The sequence below is a fragment of the Lynx canadensis genome, chromosome X (assembly GCF_007474595.2).
Source record: "Lynx canadensis isolate LIC74 chromosome X, mLynCan4.pri.v2, whole genome shotgun sequence".
Lineage (NCBI taxonomy): Eukaryota > Metazoa > Chordata > Mammalia > Carnivora > Felidae > Lynx > Lynx canadensis.
This window is the reverse complement of record NC_044321.2, coordinates 81,937,348-81,964,375: the sequence shown is the minus strand read 5'-3', so window position 1 is coordinate 81,964,375 and position 27,028 is coordinate 81,937,348. Positions and strand designations below refer to the sequence as shown.

Genomic DNA, 27,028 nt, shown 5'->3' with positions numbered 1-27,028 from the left:
CTCTAAGCTGGAGACCAGAGCTTGTTTTAGTCCCGTTGGCCATCTTTGGCACAGTACTTTATTCATTTCTCCAACATTACCCTGCTTTGATGCCTCTTAAAAAAAAACTTTTGGTAGGCATCACCTTTTAGTTTTACAGGTTGGTGCTTTCGGAAGGCTAAGATACATGCTCTAGTTTGGCGAGCAACAGTGTTTTCAACAAAACGTACCACAGCATTCAGTATACAAGGGCCGATGGATACAAGTAAAATTATGGACAGGAGGGGCCCCGCCAGAGGAGAAAGCCAGAATACCCAATCTATGAGATCCCATCCTTTCCATTGATTGATACTTTACTGTTGTCTATCTTGGATTCTGTCCTTGAGTTCCTTAACCTTAGTTGTAACTATTCCTGACTGGTTTACGAAATAACAACATTCCTCCCACAGAAAGATGCAAGTACCTCCTTTTTCTGAAGTGAGGAGGTCTAGGGCTCACCTATTTTGGAGGTCACTGCGGCCAGAGAGTTTATTTGGCTTTGTAAGTTTACCAGAGAATCTGCAACCCATTTCATGTCTTCATTTAGCTCTTGAGATAGTCTATGGTATAGTCCTACAGATGAACCTATGCCCCCTATTCCTGTTCCTATTCCTGTCACAATTCATGCTCCAATCAGAACGGGTAGCAGGACTGCCTGTTTAGTCTGGGACTTGGGGCTAAAGGCTGTTAGGAGCTGATCTTCAGTGTATACAGATATCTCTGGGGTTAGGAAGACAGAATAACATATCTGAGTCCAGTTGGCTTCTAAGCATCGGTAGGCTGAATTAGAACATAGATAGAACACCCTAGGGGTTGAACATAGGGTTGTATTCCTCTTCAAGGTTATATTTCTTCGTTATAGAGAGGTACCATTCATACCCTCAGGGACTGTACAGATTAGATTGTTGGCATTTATGAGACGGACCCCAGTAGCCAGGGGTCCAATTAAGACAGAAATTTTGGTTTTGAGATTTTCAGGAGCTTCCCAGATCAAAGGGATGGGAGTGGCTAAGTAAGCCCTCAGGCTGAGGGGCAAACACATCCAGCAGGTTTGGGTGTGATTATCTGTTTTATGGAAGACTTGTAGAGTAGTGTTGGCCCAACGCTGCAGTGGGGAATTGGTAAGCATCTGATTGAGGGCTGAAAGGTTCAAACCTTGGTAGGCTGCGGGGGGAGTGGTCACCTTTATGGCTTGTATTACCCTATCCTGGGTATCCTTTATAACTTTTTGAAGGGCCCTGTCTTGCACCCCTCCCCCATCCAAGATCCCCCATTGAGGAAGGTAAGTGTAGCAAGCTCGCTTCCCTCTGTGGAGGCCCTTGTTGTGACATGGGTTCCTGACATTTTGGGTTATCTCTACAGTCCAATACTTAGTCCTTGGGGCACCGAGTGACTGACAGAGAGTGGGTGTTTTTCCCTTGTATAATCTTTGTGGAGGGAGGCGAAGGCGCTGAATGCCCTTGACCCCTTTATTGTCATATAACAATCCTGGGAGCAAAGTGGGTAAGCAGCAGTTGTGAGGGTGAGAGAGGTTATCATAGTATACAGGCTATACTTAATAATCCTCCCATCCAGAGGAGGTATGTGAGACCCGGCAAGTATCTTTTGTCCCACATCCAGCTTGTTGGTGCAGTCTCTATCAGCCCAACAGTAAGAAGTAAAATCAGGGCTATGACACCAGCAAGGGGCAAGGGCTGGCAGAGTTGCATCCAAACCCCTGGGCTAGGTTCACACATTGATTCTTCAAGCTTCTGCCTCACAGGCCAGCCAGCTTCTGGGGTGTGGCAGGAGTAGGGCTGAAGGTCTCAGGGGCCAGTGTCTTTTTGAGGGTCAGTTTAAGCAGGTTGACTGGATCTGGATCACTTTGCCAGGTTGTGGGTTCTTCTGAGTTGGCCTTCTTAACTCTGGAGTGATGGACCCATGGGGTGATACCTGAAACTTTAAGGGCTGAATCCTTTATTTGGCTGTATGTCAGTAAAGTCCACCTCTATATCTTCAAAATGGGCGGCCCCCATCCTTTGTGTGCCAGGGGTGGGGCGTGGGGCAGACGGAGAATTGTTTTTGGCACATGTTACACATTGTTCACTGAGAGCTCGGCATAATTCCAGTAGCTGGCTGATACAGTAGTTCTTTTTGAGAAGGGCCTCCAGTGCAGTTTTCCCTAGGTGCGTGAGTTGGTGATATTCCTTCACTAGGTGTTTTCCCATAGACGACAGGACAAAGATGTGCCCATTTGGCATGACCCACCACCCCTCTTTGCTTACTGTGCCCCCTTCTGTCGAGGCCCAACTTCTTTCCTCATTTGTGTACAGGGGTGGGGAGGCATCTCTCTGGGGTGCAAGAGTCATAGTTTAGGTAGGAGCTTTGCCTAGGTCAGGCTGCTCTGACTCTTTTGTCGTCCAGTCGGTTTTTTTTTAAATATGAAATTTATTGTCAAATTGGTTTCCATACAACACCCAGTGTTCATCCCAACAGGTGCCCGCCTCAATACCCATCACCCACCCCCCCTCCCTCCCACCCTCCATCAACCCTCAGTTTGTTCTCAGTTTTTAAGAGTCTCTTATGTTTTTGCTTCCTCCCTCTCTAACCTCTTTTTTTTTTCCTTCCCCTCCCCCATGGTCTTCTGTTAAGTTTCTCAGGATCCACATAAGAGTGAAGACATATGGTATCTGTCTTTCTCTGTATGACTTATTTCACTAAGCATAGAATGCAAACTGGTGCAGCTGCTCTGGAAAACAGTGTGGAGGTTCCTCAAAAAATTAAAAATAGATCTTCCCTATGGCCCAGCAATAGCACTGCTAGGAATTTACCCAAGGGATACAGGAGTGCTGATGCATAGGGGCACCTGTACCCCAATGTTTATAGCAGCATTTTCAACAATAGCCAAATTATGGGAAGAGCCTAAATGTCCATCAACTGATGAATGGAGAAAGAAATTGTGGTTTATATACACAATGGAATACTACATGGCAATGAGAAAGAATGAAATATGGCCTTTCGCAGGTGAGTTTTTTGAGTTATGGGCTCGTTTCCTTTCTGATGTCCCTTATAGTATAGGATAGCTACCTTGTCTGGCAGCCATACGGCCTCAAGAAGCTTTAGTATTTCTTCCTTGTTTTTTGATAGTTTTCCCTGCAGCAGTAAGGAGGCCTCTTTCTTTATAGATGGCCCTGTGTACATGCACAGTAGTGAAGGCATACCGAGAATCAGTATAGATGTTAACTCGTTTACCTTTGCTAAGGATGAAGGCTCAGGTTAAGGCATACAGTTCAGCTCGTTCTGCCAACCATCCTTCTGGCAATGCCTTGGCTTACAGAACTTCGGTGGTTGTGGTTAACGCATATCCTGCTCTTCGGCTGCCCTCTTATAAATAGATGCTCCCATCCCTGAACAGGATGGTCTCTGGACTTGTTATAGCCTGGTCTTGGAGGTCCAGGCAGCTGGCATGGACTTCATCCACTACTTTGGAACAGTCATGGTCAGGTTCTCTCCCTCTTCTGTGGGAAGGAAGGTGGCCGGGTTTAGTGTTCTTACTGTTTCGAGAGTGACCCTTGGGTTTTCATGGAGAAGGCCTTGGTATTGTGTCAGCCAAGAATTGGAGAGGAAACGATATCCTTGGGTGCTCATGAGGGACATGACTGCATGTGGGACCTTAACATTAAGTGTTTGTCCCAGTGTGAGTTTGTCTGCCTCCTTGAAGAGCAGGACTGTGGCTGCTAGTGCTCTGAGGCATGGTGGCCATCCTGCAACCACAGGATCAAGTTTTTTTTTTGACAGGTAGGCTACTGGCCGTTGTCAAGGCCCCATGCTCTGAGTGAGCACTCCAAGGGCTATTTTGTCCTTTAATGTACGAAGAGGTTAAAGGGCCTTTCTATGTCAGGCAAACCCAGGGCTGGGGCTCGTCCCAGAGCCAGCTTTATTTCTGTGAAAGTGGCCTTTGCCTCCTCAGTCCATGGGAGGGGCTCCCAGTCTGGCCCTCCCAACAGGTCACAGAGGGGTCTCGCTATGGCTGGGAATCCGGGAATCCAAATGCAACAGAACCCTGCGACCCCTAAAAATTCATGCAAGCCTCATTTTTTGGGGGAAGCTGTGGCAGTGTGGTGATAACATTTTTCCTTTCTGGTCCTAGTTCTCTTTTTCCTTTTGTGAGGAGGAAGCCTAAGTATCAGACCTGCTGCTGACAAATCTGTGCCTTTTTCCAAGAGGCCTGGTACCCCAAGTAGGATAGGAGCTGCAGGAGGGCCTTGGTACCTTTCATACAGTTTTCTTGGGTGTCGCTGGCAAGGAGGAGGTCGTCTACATATTGGAGGAGGACACACCCTGTGATTTCCCTCAGAAAGTCGATGAGGTTGGCAGCTAGTACTTACCCAAAAAGAGTGGGCAAGTTCTTGAAGCCTTGGGGAAGTTGTGTCCAGGTCAGCTGCAGCTGGCGCCCTGTAATGGACTCAGTCCATTCAAAGGCAAACAATGGCTGTTGACTTTGAGGAGCCAGGCGGAGGCAGAAGAAAGCATCCTTTAAGTCGAGGCATGTAAACCATCTGGCTGACCCCAGAATTTGGCTGAGGAGTGTATAAGGGTTCAGAACCACTGGGTGTAAGGAAACACTTTGTTAATGGCCCTCAAATCCTGTACTGGTTGGTATCCTCCTCCTGGCTTCTTGACTGGCATGAGTGGGATATTCCAAGCCAATTGGCCCACAGCTAGAATACCTGCTTCTCTGAGCTTGGTCAGGTGCTCTTGTATACCCATTCTAGCCTCAAGTGGAAGGGAGTACTGCCTTTGTCTCCAAGGTTGGGCTCCAGGGATCAGGTCAACAATGATGGGGTCCAGTTCCAAGCTAGTCCAGGTGGGTTATCTTCAGCCCATACAGAGGGGAATGTAAGCCTGAACTCTGAAGGGCTACAGGGTAGGGCCTGGGTGCAGAATAGTCTCCATTCTTCTTCCCTTGGCAGGGTAATCGCCACGACCAGGGTATCCTTCTGCCTTGAGTTTAACTGGAGGCTAATGTGTCCAGTGGGTTCAAAAGTTATCTGGTCCCCAAGTTTGGAGAGCAGATCCTTGGCCCAGGAGAGGAATTGGGCAGTCAGGTAAGTAGAGGAACTCATGCCGGACCTTGTGACCCCCAGTTTCACATTGTCAAGCTTGATGGAAGGGCTGCATCACTGTGTCCCAGTAGCCCCAAGTATGGTTTCCATCTTTTGGCTGAAGGGCGCCACCAGGGAAGTAACAACCGAGTGTTCAGCTCCAGTGTCAACAATGAAATTGATTGTTTGGCCCCCTGCTTTCATTTCATGGGGGCCAAGAGAGAAAGAGCCCTGTCCCCTCAGTCTGATTCTATCCCGGCCAGACCAATGAGGTTCTCGCCTCGAGGTTCTTCCCGATATCAGCAGGGCTTTGAGGGGCCCTTTCAATTTGGACATTCATTTTTCCAGGGTCCCTTCTATTTGCAGTATGCACATTGGTCCCTTGCTAAGGGGGCTCTGGTCTTCCCCCCTTTTGGTGGTTGGGGTCTTCCCATCTTCACAGTGTCTGTTTCTTTTAGTGCTGCTGTGAGAAAGGTGGCCTTCTTTTTTAGTCTTCTCTCTGCTTCTCTTTTGGCTGTGACTTCTCTGTTCATGAAACTTTACTGGCAACCTCTATCAGCTGATTGATATTCATCCCGGCAAAGCCCTCCAACTTCTGGAATTTTCTTCTGATGATATTTTAGTCATGTTCATGGGCTTTTTGGCTCCAGCTTGGATTCCCCCAAGGAGGGCTTCCTGGTATCATCAGATGTGGGCTTGTCCTTCTGTGGTGAAATCCCATGTTGGGCGTTCTTCAGGCACAGCAGCTTGAGCCCAGACAGCAGGATCATTGATCCCCGGAGGTGTGTGATCTTCTAGATACTGTCATGTTTCTCTCATTCTTCTTCTTTCTTCTGTATTAAACAGAGTATGGAGTAACTGTTGACTATCTTCTCAAGTCAGTTGGTGGGTCTGGAAGAGGGACTCCATCAACTTGACCATTGCTTGTGGCTTTTCAGAGTATGATGGAGTATTGTGTTTCCAGTTGAGGAGGTTGGTTGTAAAGAAAGGTTGATAATACATCATGGAATGGCTGGCTGGATGGTTCCATCCTCATTCTGTCTTTCAGGCTCTTGTCTCCCTTACAGGCATTTGGAGAGCGTTAGGTCTGGGTCTGGGGTGCGGTCTGGCTGCTGGCCCTTGTCTCCCGGGGAGGGTTCTCTCAGTGCAGGAGGTGAGGAGAGATGGGCAGCAGTGGCAGCAGAGGAGAGACAGATGGGGGAGGAGTTTCAAGCTCAGGGGCATGGGGGAGGGAGCCTGGTGAGTCATAAGGTGGCAGAAAGACGGGATCTTCCTCCAGGTGTCATGCAAACACTAGGGGAGTGGTTGAGTTTCTTCTTTGGCTCCCTGGGTGAATCTCCGGATAAAGCTGCTAAAACCTTTGCCTGACTCTGCTTGCTATGGATGAGTTGCACCTAAGACAGAGGATTTCAGGCAATTTCAAGTCAGGAGTCTATGTATGGAAATTTATCAGGGGTGACCTGGGTTCCCATTGATTATCAGCCAAACCCGCTGCACTACTTGAGCATCTAATGTCTGTTCTGGGGGCCATCCTACATTCAATATGGGCCATTCTAGTTCACAAAAGGTCCTTAACTTCCTGGGTGTCATTTTCACCTTGTAATCGCCTGAAAATCCCTTTTTAAAATTTTTGAGCGTGACCTCTAAAATTGTAGGCTTACTCTGTTTTGATCCCATTATTAATTCCTTTCTCGTGTTTGGTGTCAGGGAAACAGACAAAGGGAGGGTATCCCCTCGGATGCCCTCAGGACCAACCAGATACTCCATTGGTCATGTTCCCAAGGGAAACTTTAGGTGAGGCTTGGCCGTAGCAGACTCAGCTTTGTGACTTGCGATCGGAGTCTAATCTGATGCCACCCTGGACCGTATGCCTTTCACTGAGACTCAGGAGAGCCCACTCAGACTCCGTAGAATTTTGGGACCTTAAGCGTGCCTGTCCGTGGAGCCACAAACTCGAACTCAAGTGGCAAGCCTGGCCAAGCCACACATTCTCTCTCTCTCTCTCTCTCTCTCTCTGTCTCTCTCACACACACACACACACACACACACACACACACACACACACCAGAGTCTATTACATTCCCTCCTGTAAGATTTTCTACCTGTGAGACCACTAAGGTCTCCGGGAAGTGATCAGGTCCCCCCCTTCCACCCTTTTGGTTGGGCCTGACTACTTTGGTGCCCCAGCCTTACCGGTTCTCACTTCAGGTCCAGGTCCTCACCTACCAGGTCTCTTTGAGTCCAGCAGGAACGACAGAACACGGCCAGCCCCAGGTGACTGAACAGGGGACTGCCAAAATTCAGTCAGGACACGCCTTCTCCTTTATGATTCCTTGCTCCTTGCTCCGTCACAGCCTAGCCATTCTTCCAAACCAGTGGCAACAATGGGCCAGCGCGGTTAGGTTTCTCAGTCAAGGAACCAAATATGTTATGGAACCAGGCTGGAACGGTGGCAGAAAAACCAAGCAGCACTCAGAGATCTTGGTGGATCGGAGATTTAGTTAACACCGGAGGGCTCAGAGGAGATGGTTTCTCCAAAGATCTTAGCGCCAAATGCAAGTGGGAAGGGTAATTTATAGTTGTCAGCTTCCATATCTGTGGTGGGTTTTCGTGCCCGCGGCAAACAGGGCAAGAAGAACCCAGAAGAAGGGTCTCTAAGCTAGAGACCAGAGCTTGTTTTAGTCCCGTCGGCCATCTTTGGCGCAGTACTTTTTTCATTTCTCCAACAATTGCTGTTATGAAAGGATCAGGAAGAGAAAGAAAATTTAACAAAAGAGACTGAGAGGTAGGCACCGAAAAGATCTGAGGGAAACTTTGAGATAGGGGTGTCATAGAAAGCAAGGGAAAATAGTATCTAGAAGAAGAGGGATAATGCACAAGAAGGTCATGCAAAGGCTAGTTTCTCCTGACAAAAGATTCATTTCATCTCTTAGCAATTCATGAGAGTGAAGGGAGAAGGGGAAAAATAATCTCAAATAAAGGGTACCAGGCACAAAATTCTCTAAAAGCCTTATTTTGGTTAATCCCCTTAGTTTGATCTGAATTCCCACGTCCCTCAGGGAAGATACATATGTCCTGAATACTGGAAAAGCAAATGCTACACAAAGTAAAATAAAGGATCAGGTTTGTGTCATTTTGGTGAAATAAAAACTCAGACAATTTTAGGTTTACAGGACAAAGAAGATGATGAGGGAAGGAAGTAACGGGGATTAATCAGAACAGTTTTACAAAGCAGTTGTCTGTACTGAACTCCCAAGCTAAGGCCAGTGAAAAGGAGGGCAGTGGTAGGTGTTGTATTTATTTTTCTTTTTACCCTACCTGGTTCCAGAAAGAAATTATGACAGCATAAACTTTTTATTTGGGTAAATTATTCAACAAGCATTTATAGAGTAAAAATGAGAAAAGGTGAGCAGAAAAAGAAAGGATACATTAATCTAGGATAGATAAACGGGCAGATCCCTTCCAAGGGTAGATGTAGAGAAGAGTAGGGAGGAATAAAAGACTATAAACCAAGAGTCAGGGAACGTTGGTGGGCCCCTATGGCTTTGGGGGCCTGAGTGGAACTCAGGGGATAGGGGTCTCTTTTGATGCTAGAGAGATGGAGGTGGCTACCAGGGGCCCAGAATTGTCCTAGAGGGATGCAAGAAGTGGGCCTCATGAGCCTTTGCTCCTGGCCAGTTCTCAGCTAGAGGGTCCAAGGCAGAAGGGCCCTCCCAGTCTCCTTCTGGCCATGGGGTTAAGGAGGTGAAGCTGAAGGCAAACACAGGGTGCTAAGGGGAGGGGAGGGGTGCTGGCAGAGCACAGGAGGCTGAGCCTCCACACCCGTCCATAGAGAGAGAGTATGTGGCTGGGGGAGAGGAGAGGTGGGTTGAAAGGTCGGATTAAGGGGTCAGGGACAAAGCAGGAGCCAGAAGCCAGGGAGGAGCTGATGGGGATGATTCTGGAAGGAGAAGCACTTCATGGCAGGGTCTGGGTATGGCAGTCCGGGGAAGGCTGCAGTGGGCTTCTTGCAGTGCCTGGCTTCTACCCCTCCCCAGAGGCCTGAGCCTGCACCCCTTTGTCCCTGTTGAGGGGCTGTTAACTGCTAGCATAATTAGAGCCCCAATACCCTTCTTCCCTCAGGACCACACAGCCCAGGGTTCTGTGTGAAACCTCCAGAGTCTGCCATTCCTACCAGTCTAGATGTGAATCCCCTGCCCAGTCAAGGTGGCCTCCCCTCCTCTCCCTGTCTTCTCCTCCCCCCAATCTCTACAGCTCTATGCTTCCTCTCCTCCACACACTACCTTCCACCGTGCCACACTCTGTCCTCTCAGCCATATTTCCTTCCTCACAAACCCCCTCAGGTCTGTATTCATTCCACTCTATCCCCTGATTTAAATTAAAACATCCCCTATCAACCTTGTCTTGCTCACAAGGATAGGAACTGATATACCTACAAAGAACAGGGAGACCCTTATGGACAGAGGGTCATTTTTTATCACTCTCCAATGTGAGGCCATGAGATGGGGCAGGAATAGGTGTCCAGGAAGGTCCTTCTGTGATCTCTCTTTCCTATTGATGTCCTCAGTTCTAAAAGGGTATATGGAGGGGTGCCTGGGTGGCTTAGTAGGTTAAGCATCTGCCTCTCTTAGTACATGAAACCAAGCCCCATGTTAAGCTCTGAGCTGACGGCATAGAGCCTGCTTGGGGTTCTCTCTCTTCCCCTCCCCACTCAAAATAAATAAACACTAAAAAATAAAAAGAGTATGTGGGCTTTCTAATTCCCATGTATTTTCATATTCCCTGGCACCCAGATTCCTTTACATCCTTCCTTGGGTATTCCCATTTGTTGGATCAGAACAAGGTTAGCTTAGAGTCCTTGGGCTGCTGTCCTCTACAATGTAGCCAGGGGAAGCTTGGGAGGTGCTGAGGTTCCTGGTAGTAAATTCTGATGAGTAGCTGCTTTCTCAGTACTGAGGGAAGAAGCATAGGGTAGTGTCAGCCCAAAGGACAGTCTTATTGGTGCCACCAGGTATTGTCCAGAAGAAGCAGTAGCAGCAGTCTAAGGAATCTACCCAGGGGAGGGAGAGCACTCCTTCCCAAAGTGAACAGGAATGGAACCCCTGAGATACCCATTTCCCATTTTTCTCCCAACCCTTGTCCATGATCACTTTTCTCAGGATGCATTAGGGAAGAAAGCATTGGGATATTATTAACTAGTGGGTGCAGATTTGACCCTGACCTAGGACCAGGTCAGTTGTGATAAGGAGCTTTTGGGGAGATATTCAGCCCATTTCAGCTTCCCTTTTCCTCATCTGTAAGTGAGGCTGGTAAAAAACTCCATTTCACAATATGACCCCACCCCCATTAGAGCTTCTATGTTTGGTTCTTATTTTTTTTTTCTTCTATATTCCTAAAAGTTACATCACACACAGAGACATTGAACTTGATGCTTGTATATATTCATTGACATAGAACTCCACAACATATATTTGTTTGTTGAAAAATACACAGTATAGAATAGAACTTACCTTTGATCACTTTTATCTATACATACCTGTACACAGTTATAGGGAAATATCTAGAAGGACATTTATCAAAGGACTCACAATGTTTATATAAGGATGGAGAGTTTCAGGTAATTTGTATTTTTTGTATATTCGTTCATTTTGTGAAGGTTTAACAGAGTAACACTTCTTTCATAAGAAGAATAAAGTCACCAAGGAAATGGACACAGGCAGAGAACAGACCCTTAGCAGGGACAGAGGGCAGGCCATCCTCTCCACTTTGATGGTATCCAAGACCTCTCCAGTCCAAAATAAAGCCAATTTGTGGATTAATTAATGCAGATAGAAGTCTACCCACTCTCATTTTCCCATCTGAATACAGTAAAGGATTCACTTAGGGCTGGGTCTAGCACCTTACTAGAGGCCCAGAGAGGTCATTGTGTCTGCTAGGGACTTCTTTTGACCTCTCCTTTTCTGTATGTGTCAGCTCCTGCAGAATGATGATCAGATTCTCAAACACCTCAGCCTTGTTGCTCTCACTGTCACAGGTTTCCTTTGAGTGGCCCTCCTCACCGCAATATGAACAGAAGACCGTGTATTTTCGCTTCCTGGCTCTACGCATATCCCCAGGACCATCATTCTTATACCCAGAACCCCCACTGGTAGAAGGAGATTGAGCCACAGAACTGCTGGAAGAATCAATGACCACTATTTGATCCAGACATCTGGTCCTGCCTCTGAGAGGAGGGACATCCATGGATGTAAGTGGAGGGTCCTGAGACTCAACTAGGATCACATCCTCATTTGAGTCATCAAGAGTATCATCTACCTTTATCACATTGCAGTCATCATTGCTGATTGCTATTGGCTGAAAGCCCTGAAATGCCATGTGGCTTGCTGCCCTCTCCAAGATTAGCCCAGACCTTTTGAGTCTCTTCGGTTTCATAAAAGTGTCATTCCAATCCCCTTCCTCCCTTATCATCTTGATTAACTCCAAAAAATTAGGACGATGCTCTTGATCATTTGCATACATCTTAAGAAGATGTTTCAGCTTAAAATGCAGGTCCATATTCAGCTCAGCTCCTAAAAGTAGCTGGTGCAGGCAAGTCTGGTTTGCATCTTTCTGAGCTATGATCCCTGCGTGAATAGCATTCTGAAGCTGCACTTCTAAAAGAATCACATAAAGGGAGGCTTTCTCCCTTGTGCCTACAGAGTGTTAAAAAATTTACCATGGGCAGCGACACTGCTTTCAGACTCCCCAAACACCAATTTCATTGCCCACAAGAAATCAGCCACTCTTAGATTGGGGTTGGCAGCCTGGAGCAAACGCATGACCTCCCTGGCAGGGCCCCTAAAGGTTTTCATCAAGCACTTGAGCTTTTCCTCCTCAGACATACTCCAATTGGGCAGGACCCCATTGACTTGGATCAGTTTTCAAAGGTTTCTTCCCCTTGGGCTGGCACCACTCTCCCTGAGAACAATTTCACATTTCTTTCTGCCATGTTGACACTTAAAGGACTAAGACTCCTCCCCAGAGACCTCAAAATTGAATGGGCCCAAGGTGGCCAGGGTGTGTTTTGCCTCTGGCTGTTACCCACACATGCAATGATGCTAGCCATGATGGTGGATGATCTTCTATCTGAATATAACAAGATGCTCAGGCTTTTCAGAAAAGCCTAATCTGTATGAGGAATCCCCAAAGCAATGTTCCCAGGCTCTGCTTTCCTTGTATCTCAATAGGGACTGTAAAGAAAAGGGGGAAGAAAAGGTCAGTAAGTAGTAGATTGCAGGGAAGTGGTCTGCAGTCGCTCTACTTCCATGAACACCTACAATAGATTTTATATTTGCTAACTGACCTAAAAATATGCTGCAGGAGACTGGCTATTACAACTTTCTGGAGATACTGGATGTCTTTGTGCTAGCAGGGTACTTTTCAGAGCTACATCCATCACTCCTTTAAGTCCTACAGGAGGGAGGGCAACTGTTGCTTTGAATTCTAGGTGAAATTGTGTGTGGGGCTGTTACTGGGCTCTCAAAATAGAGTGCAAAGGTCTAAGTCTCATAGATTTGTGATAATAAATAAGATATCCATTAAAATAATTGTGTGTTAATCATACTCAAATAAAAAAAATGTAAAGATATCCCTTAAACTCACTTCTCGGATCTCAACCACAGCCCCTTCTCAAAGTCCCTCACCCCTTATTTCTTAGATTATAAAACATAAGCTAGGAAACAAGTGCACGCCTTTATTTCACTTCCAGCCTCTGCAACAGGTGCCCTCCTGAGAAAGCTCGCCATCGGAGTAGGTCGACCTCTGTCCACTGGGGGTTGCAGATCCCAGCCCTGAGGCCGTCAAGACTGCGTGGTCAGGGAGGGCCAGACAGAGAAGGAGGAGTCAAGTGCAGCCTCATCCCTCATTCTTCATCCCACTCCCTCTCCCCCCTCCCCCCCCCCACCTCCGCTGTAGCCAGACGGAAAATTCTATCTCCCACCTTCAGACAGAAAACTCCCTCTTCTACCTTCTGAATACAAGCCAAAGCAAACCTTCCCATTACTTTTCCCTGGGAAATCGTTGGCCTGCCAGCTCTGCAATCAGCCGCAAAGAATTCAAGTTCTGATTTGGCTTTGATGGCCTGGCACGGAGAAAAGGAATAAGAGTTGGACATGCACACCCACATATATTCCTCCCCAGGAAGAGATGGGGATATGCAAAAGGAGTTCAAAGCAGACAGTTTGTGATTCTCTTCCCCTTGTCCCTCCCTTACCACCCTTTGAAAATTCCCCCCCCCCCTTTCAATTCAGGCAAATCCTACCCATTTGGCAGCTTCCCGCAAAACCCCACCTCCTCCCTTAGCTAGCGGGGCCAAGGGAGTGCTCCTTCCCTGCCTCGCAGTTCTTGATTCCCTAAGTGGTGAGCCGCCCGGTACTAGTGGAGCTTCCCCTTCCTCTCTCCTCTCGGGGCAATCGCGCCCCCCCCCCCCCGGCGTTTTATTATTTTTTTTACCTGTGCTCTGCTGGTGGGCAGCGGATGCTTCGTCTTGGACAGCTGTGGATGTCTCCTCCCAGTCTCCGCGGCCTTGCATGGGGATGCTTCTTCGACCTAAGAGCGAACCGGTGCTGCCCAACGGAGCTGCTCCACAGGGCAGACCGGTAAGTGGTAGCTAAGCCTAAGGCAGCACGGTTCCCAAGGCAGCCGCGGCCGCCCCCGCCCACCCACTGGGTCCTCCCTGCAGCCGCCACTAAGGTTAGCCTCTGCCCATTGACACAAAAGAGCTTGATGAGCGGGGCGGCGCGGCCAATCAGCGGAGCGCGGGGGCGGCCTCCTCTCTCAGTCTACGGCCCTGAGGCCATTGCTAGCAAAAGGGGGGAGCCGACCAGCAGGGGCTGCGGCATACGGGCGACAGAGCCAGCGAGGTGTCAAGTGCAGCTCGGACGCACGGACCGGGCCGATTTGCATTTTACCCGTGAGTTTGCTGCTTTCCCCCTTGCTTTCTTTCTCCCTCTCCCCTCCAACTCAACTCTCCTCCCTCTGCGCTTTGAGACCGGATGCCTTAAACACGAGGTGGGACAGAAATCAAGTGAACAATAAGAGTTCCTCACCTTTGTATAGGGGGAAGGGGAGAAAGCATTTACTGAGCGCTTTCTGCGTGCGAATGTGCTGGCACAGACATCTCATTTATTCTCAGCAGCCCTGTGAAGGAGGTAGTGGTGTGCCTGTTTAACAGAGAGAGAGAGAGAGAGAGAGAGAGAGATCTTCAGCACTCAACCAGTATGGTTAGGAAGTGCAGAGCTAAGCGCTCACACCCAAGTCAACAAGTCTGATTTCAAAGGCTACCCCCTGTAAATACTCTCTACTCTTTGAGGGTTGGTGGAGAAAAGCCAAAGTGGAGATGTGAGGGCCCATTTGGAACTATATAGAATTAGTGAGCAAGGACTATTATCTTCATTGTACAGATAGGGAAACAGAGAGGTCAGGCGTCTTGCCCAGCATCACACAGCAAATAAATTTCAGCATCCGATTTTGCATCCAAGTCTGTTGTTCTAATGCCAACTATTTGCCTAGCTGACCTGCCTAGACAGTATGTTTACATCGGTGGTCTCAAACCACCAGGAGTCTTGGTGTGATAGTAGTGTTCAGTGAGAGGGGGAGGGGAGGGAGTGGGGTGGGGGAGTGGGGTAGGGGAAGAGGTAGGCAACTTTTACAGTACCCACTATAGAAAAGAGGAAACTAAGGCACTTTTCTTTCTCATTCTACACTATACTTTATACTACAATAAGCTGCTTGTTTATTTAAAAAAAATAAAACATTATTTCTACAGCTTATGAGCTCAAAGGAAACAAGGCTCAGAGAAGTGAGATGACTTGCCCGAAATTACAAGGTGAAGCCAAAATTTGGACCAAATCTCTCTGACACCAGAAACTATGCTTTTAACCAAAGTATGGGTACAAGACTGGTTGCCTCAGAATCATTTTGGAGAGCTTGTTAGAAAGGCATATTCCTTAGCTCCACCTCTGGGAGATTCAGATTTGTTAGGACTAGGGGTGGGGAGTGTGATTTATATTTTTAACTAGTGCTGTGGTTAATTCTGAGGTGTAGAGAAGTTTATGAATCAGTGCTGAAGACACCACATCATGCTGAGGGTAATAAGTAAATGGCCTGGTGCCAATGTATCTGGCCCACAGCACATCTGTCATGAAATGTAACCCCACTGAGCAGAGGTTCCTACCCAGGGTTCCTTATGAAATTGTCTGCAAAGAATTTGGACTCTGTATATTTTTCTGAGTTCTTAGTTTTGTAGATTTTTCAAGATAAGTTTGTGGCCCAGAAATGGTTAAGAATCATTCCCCTATAATCTTTCTTAATAACATCTTTCAACTTGTACTTCAGGAAGAAGTGTGAGAAATGAAACAGTTTGACCTAACCGCTGATCCACAGCTCTCTACCGCTGATACAGCTCTTTCATTTCCTGGCTTGAGGACAGGTTGCTAGGTTGCCCTTCTGTGAGCTCTTGAGGGGACCTCTCCTTTGCTGTATTTGGCATCACTGGCCCCAGAGAAAGAATAACTCCATGGAAACGGCATGCAAGGCTATGCTGGTCATGCAGGGCCACCAGCTTGAATGGGCTGTGAGGCCAGTGGCTGGGAAACCTTCTCTATATTCTAGGACTTCTCATTCTTGGAGAGCAGGTCTTACTTTCCTTATGTAAATTGTGGCTAGGAGGCCCCTGTGGGGCTTGTTCTTGACTCCTGATGTTTAGAAGCAAATGAACAATCTAATGCCCTTCCACGACTATTGTTGGGTTCATCTTCAACATGCCAAGATATTTCACCTGCTCCTTTCTGCCCTCTTATTTACAAACCCAATACCTAGGGTTCTTTGAAGTAAACAGTTCAAATTTGGAAATGAGGACTTTTATCTGAGGGACCTTTCTCTTGTGGATGGAACAGTGTGGAAGGGGTTGTGGAGGCTGGAGGGTATGGGAGGTAGAGAGAAGGCTGACCTCACCCAGTCAGCAGTGATGCTGGCAGTAGCTCTTAGGCTTCTTGAGACTTTTGCTTCTGCTCCCCAATACCATGAAATCGACCCTGTGTCACAGCAGATTCTGTGTTTAAATTGTCTTCACTGCCAACTTAGGTGATCTGCAGGTGGACCTGGTGGGGATGGGATCATATAGGAGAAATAGATTCTAGAACTCTGACCAAAAAAGTGAGAAGAAATGAATTATGTAAAGGTGTCTAGATTGGGCCCTTAAAACTAAGCTAAGGTCTCTTCCAGCAAGGCTGGGAGGAGGATTTGCTAAACTGGCTCCAGTTGGATATAGAGTATCCCTTACCTCTGGCCTCATGTGTGGGAGTGTGTTCCAATTCATGGCTCTGATGAGACCACATTTTCCAATTTCAACAAAGAAACCTTAAAAGTCTGAAGGTTAGGGAGATAAAGCTTTTCAGCTGAAACAGTAATAGCTTCCCTGGCTGCCTGCCTCCTCTGTGCCAGGAACTTTCCATCTGTTATCTTTACATTTAAGCTTCTCAGCAGCCATATTAGACAGTCATTGTTATCCCATTTTGCAGATAGGGAACCTGAGTTTCAGGGAAATTAAGTAACTTATATAAGGCCACACAACTAGTAAGTGGAGTTACTGGGACTTCAGCCCCCTCAGGGCTGTCACACTTTAAAGCCCATGAACAACTTTGCTGTCTCCCAAACAAGCAATTTAAAATGCACTCTGCAAGGGCACCTGGGTGGCTCAGCTCACTCAGTTAAGCATCTGACTCTTGCTTGGATCAGGTCATGATGTCATTGTTTGTGGGCTCCATCTGGCTCTGTGCTGGCTGTGTGGAGTTTGCTTGGGATTCTCTCTCCCTCTCTCTCTGCCTGTTCCATGCTCCTGCTCCCTGTCTCTCCCTGTCTTTGCCTCCCTCCCTCCCTCTCTCTCCCTCTCAAAATAAATGAAATAGACATTAATAAAATAAAATAAAATCTACTCTGCAGATGACCCAGTGCATTAGACTGATTTCAGCTTTTAGAAGAAGTGTAGTTGTAATCTAATCTTTATTTCTGGGATCTTTTTTTTTATAATGAAACTAGTAATATAATTTAGAGAGCAATTTATATACTGAGTACTGTGTTAAGAGTGTTATATACTTCCTCTCATGCAAGCTTCATGATGATAATTTTAAAGATACGGATACTGAAGCTCAAAAAAGTGAAGAGACTTGGCCAAGGTCATAAAGCTAGGAAGTGACATGGTGAAATTCACACCCAGATCTGTTTGACTCCAGAGACTGTGTCTTTATGCTATAACACTTTTCAGTGGGGAAAACAAATATGACCTTTTTTTTCTAAATCCACTCCTGTCAGCCACAGCTCTATCTCCTTCCCACGGCCTGCATCCAGAACTGTGCACCATTCATATTTTTAGGCCTCTGTGCCTTAGGCCTCTTCCTCAGCATAGAATGCCTGCCATCACTCCTTCACCTAATGAAATCCTGGTCATTGGTTAAGGATCAAGTCAAATGCCCCTCATGAGAGAAATTTCTTCCCTGCTCCCTGTCCCAGATAGAATAAATTGCTCTTGTCTTTCTGCTCTTACCTTGATTAGTGTACCCTTAATTTTGCCTTCCAGTATAGTTTAGTTCATTGTTGACCTGTCTCCCCGACTATATTCCCGAGCCCTTGAAGGCAGGTACCAAGTCCTATTCACCTCTAGCTTCACAGTAATTTATCCACAGTGATTTAGTACACAATCAGTACATGTTTGTGAGCTGAACAAAGACTGACTGAGGGAGACCCTGCATGAACAAATAAATGAGGGGCTGGATTCTGGGGTGATCACAGTCCAGGGTGATTCCCCTGGACTCGACTGGCCAGGGGAGTCTGGAATCCCCTGGGCTCACTTTATTAGGCTTTAAACATAGGAGACACATCATGAGGTATAGGGAATAACTACTCAAGACTGACTCCAGACACATTCTATGGTCTGTACTTTGAAATTCATGTCAAGGGGCCAGAACAGTTTATAGAACATCTTTGCATTCACAGAAGAAAGGTCTTCTCTGCCTCATATGTGAACACAGGATTTGTTCCACCATACCTCTTTATCTGGTTCTGGCTGACCTGATCTTGCAGGAGTATATGCTCTATGGAGACAGATGGCGAAGTCAGGAAGCATCTCTCTATTTTTTTTAATACATTTTATTGAGGTCACCATGATATGGATGCTTAACCACTTTCTCCCATTTTGTTTTATTAATCTTTGCAACAATCTTTTGAGGTAGGTCTATTGTTGCTATTTAATGGCTAAAGAAACAGATTGAGTATAGTGTCTTGTCTAAGGTCATATAACTAAGTGGTAGAGACAGAATTCGGTTTCTTTTTTTAATGTTTATTTTTAAGAGAGAAAGAGAGGTGGGGTAGGGAGAGAGAGGAGGCAGAGAGAGAGAGAGAGAGGGAGATAGAGGATCTGGAGCAGGCTCTGTGCTGACATCAGAGAGCCTGATGGCGAGGCTGGAACTCATACATCACAAGATCATGACCTGAGCTGAAGTCCGACGGTTAACTGACTGAGCCACCCCAGGCACCTCCAGAATTCAATTTCTGATCTGTCTGCTCCCAAAGCCTGGCATCATAATGAGAGACTACACGGGAAAAAATGTGGATTTTCCTTCTCCCCTATAAAATAGGAAGAATTAAATTTATAAAATGATGAATTAGATATTTAAGCTAAGGTGTTTCTAAATTATTGTTCACCTTTAATTCCTGAAAATGACTGACAAAATTGGCAGAAGGAATTGGGGATGGAAAAGCACAATTCTGCAATCAAATATTGGCCCTAATTCCTCCATGTCAGCCCCCAGTGACGTGCACAATATGAGAATGCCTAGAGAGCATTTCACCCTATCAGCTGATTGTATTTTATTATTTTGTTTTATTTTACTTTATTTTATTTTATTTTATTTTATTTTATTTTATTTTCAAGAGAGTGAGGGTGAAAGTGAGCAAGGGGCAGAGAGGGAGAGAGAAAGAATCAATCCCATGAGGAGCAGAGAGAGAGAGAGGGAGAGAGAAGAGGGGCTCATGCTCACCGGAAGCAGGGCTCATGTTCACCCAATGAGAGGCTTAAACTCATGAGCTGTGAAATCATGACCTGAGCCAAAGTCAGATGCTGAACTGACTGAGCCACCCAGACACCCCATTCCATCAGTTCTGTTATAACTGAGATGGATCAGACTCCAAGATGTCAATGAATTTCTAAAGGTCATACAGGAAGATAATAATAGACTGGCACTTAGAATGCTAGTCTGCCAAATCCTAGCCCAGTTTTTCCCCTATGTCAGCCTGCCTTATGCAGTCAGTCAACACATGTTTATGGGTAACTCAGGAAAATGTGGGTAAGAAGTGGAACATCACTACACTTTGAAATAGAATAGGGTGCAAACATTTCCCTCATTAACTGTCCTTATTTAGATGCAGGTAAGACTTGGGGTAGAAGTTCCTTAGTAGTATATTTGGGGGGTGTTGGGGGTACCTGTGGCTTTGGAGGTATGAATGGAGCTCTTGGTGGCCTGGAGTTGGGGGAGGCGTCCTTTTGGTTCTAGAGAGATGGAGGTGGCTACCAGGGGCCCAGAATTGTCCTAGAGGGATGCAAGAAGTGGGCCTCATGAGCCTTTGCTCCTGGCCAGTTCTCAGCTAGAGGGTCCAAGGCAGAAGGGCCCTCCCAGTCTCCTTCTGGCCATGGGGTTAAGGAGGTGAAGCTGAAGGCAAACACAGGGTGCTAAGGGGAGGGGAGGGGTGCTGGCAGAGCACAGGAGGCTGAGCCTCCACACCCGTCCATAGAGAGAGAGTATGTGGCTGGGGGAGAGGAGAGGTGGGTTGAAAGGTCGGATTAAGGGGTCAGGGACAAAGCAGGAGCCAGAAGCCAGGGAGGAGCTGATGGGGATGATTCTGGAAGGAGAAGCACTTCATGGCAGGGTCTGGGTATGGCAGTCCGGGGAAGGCTGCAGTGGGCTTCTTGCAGTGCCTGGCTTCTACCCCTCCCCAGAGGCCTGAGCCTGCACCCCTTTGTCCCTGTTGAGGGGCTGTTAACTGCTAGCATAATTAGAGCCCCAATACCCTTCTTCCCTCAGGACCACACAGCCCAGGGTTCTGTGTGAAACCTCCAGAGTCTGCCATTCCTACCAGTCTAGATGTGAATCCCCTGCCCAGTCAAGGTGGCCTCCCCTCCTCTCCCTGTCTTCTCCTCCCCCCAATCTCTACAGCTCTATGCTTCCTCTCCTCCACACACTACCTTCCACCGTGCCACACTCTGTCCTCTCAGCCATATTTCCTTCCTCACAAACCCCCTCAGGGTCTCAGATCTACGCTGAGCATTCATTTCTTCTTGGTCCTGAGTTTCCTTCATGTGTCCTGGATCCCAGTTGCGTCTCATCTACCCCATCAGCTCCCAGCCATTTCTGCGGTGGGATCAGTAGTTTGGTGCCCTTGTACTGTCTTTCCTCTAGTACATTGATTCTGAACTAGTGGTGATTTTGCTTCCCAGGGGACATATGGCAATGTCTGGAGATAATTATATTATTGCTGGATTGATCCCACCTTGTGCTGCTGGCATTCAGTGAGTGGAGGCCAGGATGCTGCTAAACGTTCTATAATGCACAGGACAGACACCTACAACAAAGAATTGTCTGGTCAAAAATGTCACATGTGTCAAGGCTGAAAATCCCTGCTCTATTATATAGCTACAGGTCTGCAAGGATAGGCTTGGAAATTGCCAGGTATAGAGATTTTTGGTGCTGACCTTCCAGGAACAGCTACTCTCTCTGTTCCTCAGGTGGGTGGGGGCAGGGCATTGCTAATGAAACAGTTACAACAGTGTTAGGAATCTGCAGGCAGAGAGATGAGGGAGATTCCCCACTCCCCAGATTTACTACCAGCTTTTAGAGAAAGTATTGGAATACAACTTCTGAATGCCTTTCTGCTTCTTTGAGATAGTTCCACTTTTTGGAAAGAGAATAGCAACTTATTGTAGCAGTTTACCAAATGCAAAATTTCATGTGGTGAAAGTTGAATGCAATATGTTTTGGAGCCCTGTTTTCCCAATTTTATTTTCTTCAATCACAAACCTTCTTTGAATATTAGAATATTTGATTTATTGGTAAACCACTGCACAGGTGACTCTGTTCAGAAAAAAAAAAACTTGGCTTTTTTTTAATGCTTATTTTGAGAGAGAAAGAGAGAGCACAAGAGGAGAAGGGGCAGAGAGAGAGAGAGGGAGAGAGAGAATCCTAAGCAGTCTCCACTGTGCTGTTAGTGTGGAGCCTGGTGGGGCTGCATCTCACGAACTGTGAGATCATGACCAGAGCTGAAATCAAGAGTCAGACACTTGGGGCACCTGGGTGGCTCATTCGGTTGAATGTCTGACCTTGGCTCAGGTCATGATCTCCTGGTTCTGTGGGTTCGAGCCCCATAGCAGCAGGCCTGGGCTCGGTGCTTATAGGATGGAGCCTGCTTTGGATCCTCAGTTCCCCACCCCACCCCCGACCCTTCCCTGTTTTCTCTCTCTCTCTCAAAAATAAATAAACATTAAAAAAATAGTTCCAATTTCTCTACATTCTCACCAACACTTAAAAAAAAAAGAAGAGGAGTTGGAAGCTTAACTGGTTGAGCCACCTAGGTGCTCCAACCCTTCCTTTGTTTTAATTTGAGGCTGATGAACGATTTCTTAAGAAATATTTCTCAGAAACTCACCCAAAGTGTTACTTGTTTCCTTAGAGCTAAGTTTCTTGGGACTCTGTAAGTAACGAAAATGCCACCAACAGATTTAAGTGGTCAGTAACCTCTTTTTTTTCCCACTCTTGCCAGTTTTCTTCCATCTGCACCCAGTTGTCTTCAGCATGGCAGAACAGAACCACTCTCCTAGAAAGGAACTTCAGCACAGGACACGAGCAGAGTCTCCAGGAAAGAAAAGCTGGCATTCCCAGGCCTATGCCCTTGGGGCCATTTCCAACTTTATGTCTACTTTTCTGACCTTCCCTATCTATAAGGTTGTGTTCCGTCAACAGATACATGCTATGGTGGTGTCAGAGGCTGTGCGACAGCTTTGGCATGAAGGCCCTCAATACTTCTACCGGGGAATATACCCACCTCTTCTCTCCAAGACATTGCAAGGGACTCTACTGTTTGGGACTTATGATAGCCTGCTGTGTTCTCTCTCCCCTATTGGGCCACACTCACTGGGACACCGCTGGACTGCAGGGCTCATGTCTGGTGTGGTGGAGGCTGTGGCACTGAGCCCCTTTGAAAGGGTGCAAAATGTGCTCCAGGATGGTCGCAAGCAAGCTCGCTTCCCCAGCACCTTCAGCATTCTCAAGGAATTCAACTCTTATGGGCTTTGGGGGCGGCTGTCACTGGGCTACTATCGTGGTTTCTGGCCTGTCCTTCTCAGGAACAGCCTGGGGAGTGCTCTGTATTTTTCCTTCAAAGACCCCATCCAGGATGGCTTGGCAGAGCAAGGCCTGCCCCATTGGGTTCCTGCCTTAGTGTCTGGGAGTGTCAATGGAACAATCACCTGCCTAGTTCTGTATCCTTTGATTGTGCTGGTGGCCAATATGCAGTCCCATATTGGCTGGCAAAGAATGCCAAGCCTATGGGCCTCTGCCCAGGATGTGTGGGACACTCGGGGCCGAAAGGTGTTCCTCATCTACCGTGGTGGCTCCCTGGTCATCCTAAGGTCCAGCGTGACATGGGGCCTCACTACTGCTATCCATGACTTCCTGCAGAGGAGATATCATTCCAGGAAAGAGCTGAAAGACTGACTAACTGTAGAAAGTCTGGCCATGGCAACTTTGTTATCCTAAGCCTTCCCAGTTGGTCTAAATAGCTTACATCTTTGGCTTGGTTACCTAATGCAACAACTGTTTAGCATCTTTGAACTGCGAGTGCATGGGAGAAGTTGTCAACCACCAGCCTGTTGGGAAAAGACAAAGCCCAACAGGGTTCCTTGGCCAGAAAAAAGAAAGTCACCCCAGTCCATCCACAGCTTCAACAGCCTCAGACCCAGGAGGCCCTTAAAAAAGCTTGTGACCCAGGTGAAATGTCATTCCTTTAAAGAATTCCTTGACAATAAGAGTAAAACTTTAAAAGATGACCTTAGTTAGGCACTGTGAGTTCTGGGACCCCTCCAGTTGTCCTTTGGACTAAACTTAGTGGAGGACCAGATACTCCAATTTCAAAGAACTATGCTTGACTTAGGATGCAGATTCCATAGAACATCTCAGATGACTGCATTTTCATGATATTGTTCACTACCCCTGCCACCATCACTCTCACTTCTCAGGGCTGTAGGTTCTTGTTTCAGTCAGGCTGGCATTTGCGGCTGGAAATCCTAAATTAGGCTTGCCTCAACTGATCAGATGTCATAAGAACTGATGGGGCTGGATATAGGGGTGGGAAGAAGTATTGTCACTTATGTCGCTAGATGGAAGGAATAGACTTTGAGGGAAGAGATTTAGGTCATGAGAAAAATTTACTATAGATTGCTTGGTATTATCTGCCAGTATATTTTTGATAGCAGGGCAATAACACTGCCTAGAAACCACTTGAATTTCCCTAATAAATCTGGAAGTGAAATGACCATATCTCTTCACAAATAATTGCATATTTTATTGTGTGGATAAATACAGTTACAGTGACATAAATATTAGAAATCTTAGCCTGTAGTTCAAAGCTATTCAAAATATGGTCTCCATATAACTTGCAGCATTTTATCACACCACTACCACTTACATAGATCCCATACAACCAGCCAAACTGAACTATTGTTCTCTCCCCCAAAATGCCATGAACTTTCCCATGGCAGTGCTTTGGCCCACACTATTTCTCCACCTGCAGTATCTGTTCCCCACATGCTAGTCTGCCAAAACCCTTCCAGGTCCTCAAAGCCTAGCTCACATGCCACCTTCTCTGTGGAGACTCTTCTGATGTCCCATAACTGAATGTTACATTAGTCTCTAGTGATGCCCCTTTCCAATAACACTTCATACATGGCACTGATTCCATTATGTCACTGATCTCATGGTGCCCTGTGTTCTTCTTGATGTTCTTCAATACCTCCTACTAGACTGTAAAACTCCTTGAAAGCAGGAATTCTTGTATGCATTTTAAAATCTCCCATTGTGCCTAGGTGCTCAATAATGTTGGCTGATTACCGAATTGATTGTCAAGCTGTGATATGATCTTTATCCTCAGGTTGCTGTCCCTTGTACATGAAAATGATGTTATTGACTCACTGTCAGCAAGACACATACCTTTGAGGTGTGATTTTGTTTTCTTTTATTAGTGGATTTAGTTTTGTGCTAATGATAATGCTGCTGCTGATAATAATAATAAATGACTATTAACTAGAACATTTGATGAGTTTGTGTTATTGATGGCATGTTTGCTATTAGCAACACCACAGGAACTAAAATTTCGCAAACAGAAACACATTGCATAACTATCCCATTCATTTCAACTCCAGAATTTTGAAGATTTCCAAGATGACATATGTTGCAGTTTTCCCCTTGGAGATAATATCATGATAGTGACCTCCACTTGCACCTCCTTACCTAACTGAATTTGTCATTTAAAATGACCTACTTATAGATCCTAGCAGTGAGAATTCCTCACTTAACATCATAGAAATTAAAGATACAGCAGTAGGCAGTATGAGATCAGAGAGCATTTGCCAGCAAGGTTAACAGAAAATGGGTGGTCCAAAAGAGCTGTGGATGAGTTCCCACATCTGATCCTTGTGCAGATTCGGATGGGGTTGGACAGTGCTCTGCTGGTGGATTTAAGGGCAGGGAACATGGGGTCTGTACAAGGAAAGGAAAAATAGAACAGCAGCTAGTGATATTTCAGCATAGTTATATCTATGTATTCCTTCTAACTCTCAGAAGGAGCAAAATATTTCTTAAAAATTTGTAACTTAGCTTATAGCTTTTTTTTTTTTTGAGATAGGGCACAAGTGAGCGAGGGGCAGAGAGAGAGAGAGAAAGGAAGAGAGAAAAATGGGGCTTACCTGATGTGGGGCTCCAGCTCATAGACCATGAGATCATGACCTGAGCCAAAGTCAGATGGACTGAGCCACACAGGCACCCCTATAGCTTTTTTTTTTTAATTTTTAAGTTTACTTATTTATTGTGACAGAGACAAGTCAGCACAAGTAGGGGAGGGACAGAGAGAGAGAGGGAGACAGAATCCCAAGCAGGCTCCACACCGTCAGCATGGAGCCTGACATGGGGCTCGAACCCATGAAACTGTGAGATCATGACCCGAGCCGAAACCAAGAGCTGGACGCTCAACCAACTGATCCACCTAGGTGCCCCTATAACTTTGGTTTTTAAGCTGAAAAGGAGATAAACTACTGTATTCCCCCACGTTTTAATCCAAGAGATGCATTTATTACCAAGTACAATGTCGATTTCCACTTATGTCACTGTGCCAGTTCATGTCCCTTTATTCATTTTAACTTATTTAGAAGTTTCAAACTTCTTGAAACTGTAATTTCAAACTCATAGAAAAGTTGCTAGTGTAAGTCAAGTTTAAAGAACACGCATATACCCTTTATTCAAATTCCCCTGTTAACATTTTAGCCCATTTGCTTTACTGAACATTCATTCTCTACCTACACACACACACACACACACACACACACAGTATTTTTCCGTGAACTACCCAGAGTTGCAATTTTAATATTTCTTGATTCAATATTTGTAGATTCAAATTTTCAAAGACTGTGTTTTAACTCTATGACAGTGGCACAGTTACTATATAGACGATCCCCAAATTAACAGTGATTCAGCTTAGGATTTTTTGACTTTATGATGGTGTGAAAGCAATAGGTATTCAGTAGAAACTGCACTTTGAATTTTGAATGTTGATCTTTTCCAGGCTAGTGATGTGTGGTAGATACTAGTGTGAGCTGGGCAGCAGCAAAGAGTTGAGGCTCCCAGTCAGCAACAAGGTCATTGAAGGTAAGCAATTAATACACTGACAACCATTCTGTACCCACACAGCCATTATATTTCTAACTTTCAGTTCAGTATTCAACAAATTACATGAGGTATTCGACATTTTATTACAAAATAGGCTTTGTGTTAGATGATTTTTTCTAGCTGTAAGCTAATGTGAGTGTTCACATTTAAGGTAGGCTAGGCTAGGCTATGATGTTCAGTAGGCAGGGTGTATTAAATACATTTTTGACATAAGATATTTTCAGCTTATGATGGGTTGATCAGGATGTAACTCCATGCTGAGGAATAGCTATAGAATATTAGAAAATGAAAGTTCATGGCATATTTTAAAGTTACATTGGTGGCAATTGTTTAAATGTACTATATTTGTCTTTATAGAAACTTTGGATTTACATTGTGTTAATAATTGAAGCTATGCAATTCTAATATTAACGTGAATTTACAACTAAAGCATGTTATAATTTAAATAATTGATTTTTACAAATTGCTTCATTTAAGAACCTAAGCAAAATTACATATCTTTTCCCATTTTAAGTCTTCTGAGCAAAGTTTAAGAGTGTAATAGTTTTCTAGTAATTTAAATTTTTTTTCATCATTATTTTTGAGACAGAGACAGAGAAAGCATGTAGTGGGGAAGGGGCAGAGAGAGACGGGGATAGAGGCTGAAGCGGGCTCTGTGCTGACACCAGAGAGCCAATGCAAGGCTTGAACTAAGGAACTGTGAGATCATGACCTGGGCAGAAGAAGCCAGACACTTAACTGACTGAGCCACCCAGCCGTGCCCCAGGAATTTTAAATATCCATATTTAGTTTTGTGATGTAAATGTGGTTATATTCTCTGACATTTAAAAAATGACTTTTGGATTTGAGATAAACCAGGAGGTAATAAATACCTATGTATGTTTAAAACTCATAAAATGTAGAATT

At 45.8% G+C, this 27,028-nt stretch overlaps 2 protein-coding genes across 2 annotated transcripts; one reads left to right on the top strand and one right to left on the bottom strand.

Moving 5' to 3' along the window:
- Window positions 1-1,774: 1,774 nt before the first annotated feature.
- ZCCHC18 (zinc finger CCHC-type containing 18) lies at window positions 1,775-12,207 on the bottom strand. The gene is given in 5 exon segments (XM_030304829.1): window positions 1,775-1,922; window positions 4,386-4,531; window positions 11,007-11,785; window positions 11,788-12,018; window positions 12,021-12,207. Coding segments are annotated over 5 exon segments (1,491 nt in total).
- A 1,755-nt stretch (window positions 12,208-13,962) lies between these two features.
- SLC25A53 (solute carrier family 25 member 53) lies at window positions 13,963-24,478 on the top strand. The gene is made up of 2 exons (XM_030306321.1): window positions 13,963-14,052; window positions 21,948-24,478. The coding sequence occupies exon 2, from the start codon at window positions 21,980-21,982 to the stop codon at window positions 22,898-22,900; it is 921 nt and encodes a 306-aa protein (XP_030162181.1). The 5' UTR covers window positions 13,963-14,052; window positions 21,948-21,979; the 3' UTR covers window positions 22,901-24,478.
- Window positions 24,479-27,028: the final 2,550 nt, after the last annotated feature.

What these genes read in the sequence shown, in the direction of transcription:
- SLC25A53 (XM_030306321.1), top strand. Translation starts at nt 21,980, where the DNA reads ATGGCAGAACAGAACCACTCTCCTAGAAAGGAACTTCAGCACAGGACA.